Source organism: Rutilus rutilus (assembly GCF_951802725.1).
Source record: "Rutilus rutilus genome assembly, chromosome: 17".
In the NCBI taxonomy this organism is placed as follows: domain Eukaryota; kingdom Metazoa; phylum Chordata; class Actinopteri; order Cypriniformes; family Leuciscidae; genus Rutilus; species Rutilus rutilus.
Genome location: NC_140230.1, coordinates 36,119,648 through 36,129,647, shown reverse-complemented (window position 1 = coordinate 36,129,647; position 10,000 = coordinate 36,119,648). Strand labels below are relative to the sequence as shown.

Genomic DNA, 10,000 nt, shown 5'->3' with positions numbered 1-10,000 from the left:
TAATCTATCTGTCTATCTGTCTATATATCTATCCATCCACCCACCCACCCATCCATCCATCTATCCAACCAATATGTGGTTTGTATGATTGGCTATAGAGAGGTACAGAAAATACAAACATGTCGTTTTCTTTACCCTATGGTCCTGTAAGTCCACAGCGGCACCGTAGCGAATGAGAGTCCGTGTCAATGGGAGGTGATTTACTGAGCAAGCCCAGTGAAGGGCAGATCTACCTGGATGAGGAGTGAGAGAGAGAGAGAGAGAGAGAGGAGAGAGAAGAGAGAGAGAGAGAGAGGGAGAGAGAGAAGAGAGAGAAGAGAGAGGAGAGAGAAGAGAGAGAGAGAGAGAGAGAGAGAGGAGGAGGAGAGAGAGAGAGGAGAGAAGAGAGAGAGAGACAGAGAGAGAGGGAGGGAGAGAGAGAGAGAGAGAGAAGAGATGCAAGAAGGAATTGATCTCGATCAGTGAAAGGGTGATCGTGTAATGGCGTGTTGTGGGGTCACAAAATAGTGGACGAAGCCAAAAAAAAAATGTCGTGGGAGCATCCAGGAATGTGTTATGGGAAGGGAAAACAGGAAGCCATTAACCATTGCCGTAAAAGAGGGAAATGTATGAGAGAGAGAGAGACAAAGGCATGGAAGGTTAATACATTATTTCCACATTGACCGGAGCGCTACAGCACATTAACTCTGTTCTGAATCAGACGTGTTTATCAGGGGAGCTGCAGTGAGGAGTTCAGGACAGGACAGAGAGAGGGACAAAGAAAGGGCAAAACACATTACTCCCCAACTGCAAACGACACAAACACTCTTCCTGTAAGGTCTACGTTTGCATGCAACCAAATAATCCGTTAGTAATCGGATTGACGGCTCAATCGGACTGAAAATCCTTCATGTAAACACTTTAATCGATCCAAATGAGCTCGATCCGACTGAAAGGGGCGGTTTATTCCTTTTCTAATCCGATCGAGAGAACATGTAAACACTTGATCGGATTGAAAACCAATTAGCCAATTGTCAATTGAAGGGACTCATTCCACATGCATCAGGAGAGAACAGGCATTCGATGCTCGTACCCGTGTGGTCGGTGTTATTGACCGGGACTCCGGCTCTCAGGAGCTCCAGAACCACTCGGTCCAGTCCGCTTCTGACCGCACGGATCAGCACGACCGAGCCGTCGGGACCGCACCACTGCACCGGCGCGCTCTGACACACACACACACACACACACACACACACACACACACACACACACGATCAGCTCCAGAGAGCATGCAGAAATCAAGGATTTTGTGTACAGTTATTTAATAACGCCATCCAGTATCGTGGACTCGCTCTCTCTTGTTTCATACAAACGCAGCGGCGGCCATTTTGTGACTTTTGTTTTGATCACTGTTGGATTATAAAATGCAAACAGGTACGATTTTAAAACAGTTTAATCTGAAATCAATATCTCTGATCTCCATAATTATTTATGTGGTGAAATGCTGTGTAATAAGTGTTATGACTGTATACCGTATCTCTTAAATGTCCGTCTTCTCTCTCTCCGCGAAGCTTTGCGTTTAAAAACACCTGATATAGAATATTTCAACTCAAATCAATATTTCGTGTCTAATTATTTACTTATGTGGCAAGTGTCCGTGTAATAAGCGGATAATGTACATCCAGCCAGTTGTTATATCAGAATAAACCCCTTCAGGTGTGTGTGTGTGTGTGTGTGTGTGTGTGATCTCAGAATAAACCCCTTGAGGTGTGTGTGTGTGTGTGTGTGTGTGTGTGAGTGTGTGTGATCTCAGAATAAACCCCTTGAGGTGTGTGTGTGTGTGTGTGTGTGTGTGTGTGTGTGTGTGTGTGATCTCAGAATAAACCCCTTGAGGTGTGTGTGTGTGTGTGTGTGTGTGTGTGATCTCAGAATAAACCCCTTGAGGTGCGTGTGTGTGTGTGTGTGTGTGTGTGTGTGTGTGATGATCCTGATCTGCCTATCGGGTTTATTCTGAGATCACAACCGGCTGGATGTACATTATCCCTCACATATCCTCTCTTCATTGGCTGCCGGCCAGTACAGGATCGATTATAAGATTTTATTAATGTTTTTTTAAAGCACTGCATAACGTACATTGCTGACCTTTTAGGGTCTTACATATCATGCAGGATATTAAGCTGTTTAACCAATTAAGGACATTAACCAATTTTTGCTGGTAAAAAAAAAAAAAACGTATCTTTTTAACTTAGCTTTTAGTTAAAGGGATACTCCACTTTTTTCGGAAATATGCTCATTTTACATCTCCCCCAGAGTTAAACAGTTGAGTTTTACCGTTTTAGAATCCATTCAGCCGAACTCCGGGTCTGACGGTACCACTTTTAGCATAGCTTAGCACAGATCATTGATTCTGATGAGTCCAGTAGCATTTCTTTCAAAATGACCAAAGAGTTTCAATATTTTTCCTATTTAAACATTGACTCTTCTGTAGTTAAACCGAGTACTAAGATCGACGGAAAATGAAAAGTTGCGATTTTCTAAGCCTATATGACTAGGAACTACTCTCATTCCAGCGTAATAATCAAGGAACTGTGCGGCTGTACCATGAGTGCAGCAGGCGTAATGATATGACGCAGCGCCTGAAAATAGGTCTAATAGGTTAGACAAACTTAGTCCCGGTCACGTTGAAAGTTACCGAGCTGGGGACTATTTTCAGGCGCTGCGTCATATCATTACGCCTGCTGCACCCATGGTACAGACACACAGTTCCTTGATTATTACGCCGGAATGAGAGTAGTTCCTAGTCATATAGGCTTAGAAAATCGCAACTTTTCATTTTCCGTCGATCTTAGTACACGGTTTAACTACAGAAGAGTCAATGTTTAAATAGGAAAAATATTGAAACTCTTTGGTCATTTTGAAAGAAATGCTACTGGACTCATCAGAATCAATGATCTGTGCTAAGCTATGCTAAAAGTGGTACCGTCAGACCCGGAGTTCGGCTGAATGGATTCTAAAACGGTAAAACTCAACTGTTTAACTCTGGGGGAGTTGTAAAATGAGCTTATTTCCGAAAAAAGTGGAGTATCCCTTTAAGGGTATTCTGTTTATTGAAGTAATAACTTATTATTATTATTTATTTATTTTCTCTCTATACTGATCTCACTATACAGTTGTGTGAGGGTGTATGTCTAAGAGTGTGTAGTTATGCCTTAATTTACTACGCTTAGTAAATGTTTTTATACATATACATGTTTTAATTATAACTGTGAAGCACTTTGGGCAACAAGGTTGCTGCTATTAAATGTGCTAGATAAATAAATGAAAGTTGAAGTTGATAAGCTCACATTTCTCGGTGCTCTTTGAGGTGCAGGAACAGGGTTTCGTTCCCATCCTCTTGGTGGAGCTAAAGGAGAAATTACAGAGAAAGACAATGAAGATGAAGTACAGTGGCTGTGTGTGTCCCACTTATCCTCTTATCTGTATGTGCAAGATTACAATCAGCACTTCCTCTTTTCACAGTACATTGAAAATGATATGCAAATGTTGTTTAGATGTACATGATTTTCAAAGGCTGTGTTCTGGATGTAAACTTCAGTAGCAAAATTTACAAGTTTGTTTAGCTTGAAAAAGTGGCATCTGAAATGTTTTAGTATTTATTAATATTTTGAATTACATTTTTTATGGATTTTTGTAATTTTTTAAATATTGCTATTTAGATTTATTGTTAACTTTAGTCTATATTAACTTTAATATATATATTTAATTTTAGTTTATAATATTTAATTTTGGTTTATATATATATATATATATATGTTAACAAAATTTTGTTTTCGTTAAGTAAAATAAAGCTAAAATACAACTAAGTTCTTAATGTACTAAAATTCAAATAAAAAACTAAAGCTAAATAGCAATATTTAAAAAACTAATAAAACGGAAAAAAAGCACATAAACAAACTAAAATGAAAACTGAAAATATAAAAATAAAAGCTAATTCAAAATATTAAATACTATAATAGTATATAAATAATACTAAAATGACTGCATTAATCACATGAACTAGTTTGTATTGTATTTTATGTTTAAGTAATGTATAATATATGTGTGTGGATACATAGGCTATTATATATATATATATGTGTGTGTTTAGATAAATACATAAACACACACAATTTTGGTTCCAAAGGTCCCCCCATTTTAGATTAAATCGGTGAATATATTTACATTTATGTATTTGGCAGACGCTTTTATCCAAAGCGACTTGCATTGCAAGGTGCACATTTACTTTCTTATCAGTTCTTGCTTTCCCTGGGAATCGAACCCATGACCTTGGCGTTGCAAGCGCCAACGCTCTACTGTTTGAGCTCCAGGAAAGCCCTATATATATATCCTCGTGCTCACCCAGCATGCGGGGCTGTTGGAAGTGTTTCTGGTCCGGTGATCTGTGGTCACAGATGGTCTTGTTGATGTCCTCCATGGAGCTCTGGGTCACGTCGGTGTCACTTCCGATGTCCAGTTCCTTCCTCAGGGGCCTAAAGTCAGCGTAACACACACACACACACACACACGGTTCCTCTCCATCAGGGGCTTTTCCTCCCTCACTCACAGCGTGAAACTCTTCAAACACACTCACCGCATTCGGATCGCATCCTCACCAAGCGGCTCCTTGCGTCTCTTTCCCGACTCCTTTCCTCTCTTGTTTTTCTTCACCCCATTTCTGTCTTTATCTCGTCCGGATCTGCTTCTGTTCTCCTCAGATCGAGTCCAGGCTTTGCTGTCGGTCACGATGGATCTGTGACGAACTCGCTCGCCTCCTCTCCGCTGGCGTCTCCTCTTTAAAGGGGACATATCATGAAAATCTGACTTTTTCCGTGTTTAAGGGCTATAATCGGGTCCCCGGAGCATCTACCAACCTAGTGCAACGACTTGACAATTGTTTGGACTTGGACAATCAACTTTCCAAATGACTGACTATATGATTTAAGATGCGACTCGTACACAACTATGCAAACATTCACTGATGCTCACGGAAACATGATGCTTTAAGAGATGAAAGGGGTGAAAACTTTTGCAGGATGATGATGTGTACATTTTAAAAGGGGACATATCATGAAAATCTGGTATATTAATATTAATAATAAGTGCGATAATCGGGTGCATCTACCAACTCAGAAAACGTGAAAAGTGAAACCCAGTAACTTTGTTCTGGTGAGCCTTTCTCTTCGCTCCCCTTCTGACGTATGAAGAGGATCTTATTATAATATTACCGGCCCTTAATCTGCACGTTTACACACACCAGCCGACATTTGGTTCCACAAGCAACAACAGTAGGCGCGTTTCCATTACAGATTTGAGCAAAACTTTTGCGATTTTTTCTAAATGTCGACAAAAAACTATTGCGAAATGACGGCGTTTCCATTAACTGATGTTATGCGACTAAAACTTCATATTTTCCTCTGTGTATATATCTTTGGGAGTTTCTGAAGCTCCTGTAAAGACTCCGCCCTCTTCTGAATGGAGGCGGAGCTAAAGCTCATTTGCATTTAAAGGGACACACACAAAAACGGCGCGTTTTTGCTCACACCCAAAAATAGGCAAATTTGACAAGCTTATAATAAATGATCTGGGGGGAATTTTGTGCAAAAATTTCACAGACACATTCACGGATACCATAGATGTGTATTACATCTTGTGAAAAAGATCATAATATGTCACCTTTAACCACAGGAGCACTGCCGGGATGATCAGGACAAGAGCCACACCGAGTCCTGCCGACACGCCGACCACCGGCCACATCCAGGCAGGAGAGGCTCTGAGAACTGAAACATGAGATTTAGCCATAGATAAATACAAGAAAAACACCACAATAATGCGGTAACACTTTATAATACTGTTCCGTCATTAATGAATAACTGCACAGGAACACACGAGTAACGCTCTATTAACATTCTAGTAACTACTATCAACTAACGAGAAACTCTGATTAACAAATTAGTAAGTAATAGCGCTCAGTTGAATGTGGTATCTATTAGCTAATCAATAACTACTATTTTTCTCATACCTCCCAGAGAACTATATACAGGTTCATAATGAATAATGCATAATGTATAATAAAAGGTCACGGTAACCCACTAGTAATGACTCAAGTGTTACTACATCCTTCTAAAGGAACTACTATGTGGATCAGTATCTAAAGTGAAGATCATGGGAACACACTAGTAATGACTAAAGTGTTACCAAATCCATTATTTGGTTATTCCAATGGTTATACCGGTTATTCAAAACCTTACAAAAGACTCAAAAGTTCAGTAATTACTATTGAGTTATCATTATTTAACACTTTAGAATACTGATCTAAATAATTAGTAGTTCCTTTAGAAGGATAACTAGTCAGTGTCATTACTAGTGTGTTACCATTACCTTATATTATGAATTATGCGGTAACACTTTATTTTACAGTGTCCTAGCTACGTTACATGTACTTACCATAGTAATAACAGTAAATTATGCATAATTACATGCAACTAACCCTCAACCAAATCCTAATCCTACCCTAACCCTATAGTAAGTACATGTAGTTAATAATATCAGTACTTAAATATATAATTACAGTGTAACTGACACCTTAAAATAAAGTGTAACCAATTGCATTATTCATGTTAATTATGAACCTGTATATAGTAGTTCTCTGGGAGGTATGAGAAAAATAATTGTTATTGATAAGCTTATAGTGAACCTCCACATTCAACTGAGCGCTGTAACTTACTAATTTAATAAATAGAGTTTCTCGTTAGTTGATAGTAGTTAATAGAATGTTAATAGTTCGTTACTCATGTGTTCCTGTGTAGTTATTTACTAATGACGGAACAGTATTATAAAGTGTTACCCAATAATAGAACTAACTTCTCTGAAACTCTCACCGTTTGCAGTTAAACTATTTTTCTTTTCTTTTTTTTTATAATTATGTTTATTGAATTTTTCTTAAGATACAAATATAACAAGACATCTGCCCCCCCCCCCCCCCCCCCATTTTTTTAATATAAAACAGGACCATACTATAATAAGGCAGATTTGTGAAAAGAAAAATAGCAACAACATTATATAATGTATAACATGTATAAAATAACATTTCCAAAAGATGAAGAGGATGACAAAAAAATAAGGTTAAGTAGTTACACTCTTAGAAGAAAAGGTTCTATATAGAACTCTAGGGTTCTGAGCTAGAACCTTTTATGCCAAAACATGTGTGTGTTTAAAGTCCCCCTGTGGTGAAAATCCAGCTTTTAATGTTGTTTATGTGTCTATGTGGTGTTTTTAATACGCTTTAAGACAAACCATGTGTAAGTTCATAAGTCGACACCATTGCTGAGTATTTCCTCCTTAAAACTGCAGTGAACCAAAGACAGTCTCAAAAACACGCTTTGAAATCGCTGGTGTTTCTGACGTCACAAACTACCTTGTAACCAATCAGATCAACGTGTGATCGTCAACCAGTGGATCTCTGAGCTGAGTGAGTGAGTGGAGGCGGGGCTCATTTGCATATTCATAGAACCGCACATACTAAATGAGGCAAGGGTGTCGAGTTACATTCAGGAAAAACGTTTAAATGTGTAATTTTGGTGATCAAAGATGATTTTAAGGGATCAAATTATTGACTACAGGGGGACTTTAAAATGAAAATGAAAATTCAAAAAACTTTTGATTTAATGCATGGGGACTTAAAAGTGTCTGAATATATGCTTATGTTGTGGCAAGGTACGATATAAAAACAACATACCGTTGCGTTCCTCTTTCGGCAGTTTCACCTCGTCTCTGGCTCCTATTTCCTCTTCCACTCCACGCACACTGATCACGGCCGCCTGGATCTCGGGGATCATGGGAAACAGGGCGGGTTTCAGTGCCAGGACGGCCCGCAGGAACTGTGCGGCCTCGACGGCGTACGGGAAACAGGTGGAGGGAAGATGGGAGCAGGCTCTGTTATCCAGCTGGAGGAATAACACTGACCTGTGGGGCAGAAACACAGATCCGTCAGCACTAGTGAGGGAAACACCGCTGACTATTGAAGGAAAGGCCAATACCTAACCAGGTATTATATCATATATAAAAATTATAATTTATATCCTTAAAATCTAACACTGAAGTGTACTAAATTGGATTAGCCAATCAAAACAAAGGTCATTTACATGAAGAAAACTTAAGGCACAGTAGCAATAACAGCCTAATTCAAAGAGAGGGTGGAAAAGAGCTTGTACAAAACTAAATTATTTATTTTTACAGTGCTGTTAGTTGTATGCTTTAGGGTTTATTATATTTGATTTATATTATGAGAATTTTCGGTCCATAGAACCTTGATCTAACATGGACTATAAAACAATAAAATAAAATAAAATAAAGCTTGAAATGTAGAATATGGCCAGTCAGTCTGACAGCATTACTCACCCGTTGCTGGTAAATAGCTGTGAAAAACTAAATTATTTATTTTTAAATTATTTTTAGGTGAATTTTTTAGGGGTTTATAATATTTGTTTTATATTATGAGAATTTTTGGTGCATAAAACCTTGATTTAATATGTACTATAAAACAATAAACAATCAAAAATAATAATAAAATTAAATACATAAAATTAAGAATAATAAAAAAAATGTAGATTAAAATTATAATTTTTTAGGTGTTTATAATATTTGTTTTATATTATGAGAATTTTTGGTGCATAAAACCTTGATTTAATATGTACTATAAAAAATTAATAAATAAAATACATAAATATATAAAATGAAATAAAATGAAATAAAATGAAATAAAATGAAATAAAATAAAATAATAAAATAAAATAAAATAAAATAAAATAAAATAAAATAAAATAAAATAAAATAAAATAAAATAAAATAAAAGCTTGAACTGTATAAAAGGAGTCTTCAGAATCCCCGCTGCCAGCACCCCTCACCCGTTGCTGTCGTAGGCCGGAGTTTGTGAGTGTGTGAGCAGCTCCTCCAGCTGTCGAGGGTCGAGGGTCAGCAGGTCGTCGGTGGGCCGGAGCGGGGCCGTTCCTCTGAGCTTGACGCTGGTCTGCAGGACAGTGCTTAAGGCCCACAGCAGAGAGCTGTTCTGGCTCTGACCCGAGTGCACGGGTGTTCTGGTGTGCAGTAACAGGCTTCCTCTGGCCCACACCGGGTACTGGTTCCGGAAGCAGTCGGACCCGTCCCAGCCACAGGCCGCGCTGGTGCAGCCCTGGTCACAGAAGCCGTTGTCATAATGATTTCGGCAGTATTGAATATGCCCTGGACTGAGAGAAACATGATACGCTCACATTATACTTGAAGCATGAATGTATTACATATTCATATTCATTAGAGTATTAGTAGCTTAATATCTGCTATCACTTCATTTTGATGCTCCTAAACATTCTACTGACTATCAGAAACTTTACAACTACATGTCAACATGTTCTACTAACCTGAACCTGTGTGTGTGAGAGAGCGAGTGTGTGTGTAGGTGTGTGTGTGTGTGTGTGTGTGAGAGAGAGAGAGAGTGTGTGTGTGTGTGTGTGTGAGAAAGAGAGAGTGTGTATGTGAGAGAGAGAGAGTGTGTATGTGAGTGAGAGAGAGAGAGAGAGAGAGAGAGTGTGTGTGTGTAGTTTTCCAGTAAAGTTACTCTCTCCTGGTGTGTTTTATGTGATATTAGCGTGTATGTGTGTGTGTCTGAGTGTGTGTGAGTGTGTGTGTGTGTGTGTGTGTGTGTGTGTCTGTGTGTGTGTGTGTGTGTTGTTTCTCACATGCAGGAGCCTTTCTCCTTGAGGCAGTCGAACCCGTCTCTCAGACAGGCGGAGGCCGAGCACTCCTGATCACACACTCCGTTCCCAAACTTGGCCTCACACACTTTTCCCGACTCACAGCCGCTGTACGGATCACTAGAGGAGGCTTTCAGAAGAAGAATGATCAGTGGAACCGTCTGAAAGTTTGGGGTCCGATGTTTTACAGCTTTTTTTATCCGCTTTGGTACTATTTTCACAAGTAAGGCGTACAT

General features: G+C 38.9%; 1 protein-coding gene across 2 annotated transcripts in view; it reads right to left on the bottom strand.

The window, feature by feature from the left end:
* The window catches only part of notchl (notch receptor, like), a 17,142-nt gene that overhangs the window by 3,660 nt on the left and 3,482 nt on the right, over window positions 1–10,000 (bottom strand). Inside the window, exons 2-10 of one of the 2 annotated variants that reach the window (XM_084385486.1) lie at window positions 9,750–9,894; window positions 8,922–9,260; window positions 7,754–7,980; window positions 5,692–5,795; window positions 4,610–4,809; window positions 4,378–4,508; window positions 3,324–3,382; window positions 1,073–1,202; window positions 136–233 (exon numbers count right to left, since the gene is read on the bottom strand). In XM_084385486.1, coding sequence (XP_084241612.1) covers window positions 136–233; window positions 1,073–1,202; window positions 3,324–3,382; window positions 4,378–4,508; window positions 4,610–4,809; window positions 5,692–5,795; window positions 7,754–7,980; window positions 8,922–9,260; window positions 9,750–9,894 — 1,433 coding nt within the window. Of the gene's footprint in view, window positions 1–135; window positions 234–1,072; window positions 1,203–3,323; window positions 3,383–4,377; window positions 4,509–4,609; window positions 4,810–5,691; window positions 5,796–7,753; window positions 7,981–8,921; window positions 9,261–9,749 lie in introns of both variants that reach the window. The other variant, XM_084385485.1, reaches the window with a different exon arrangement.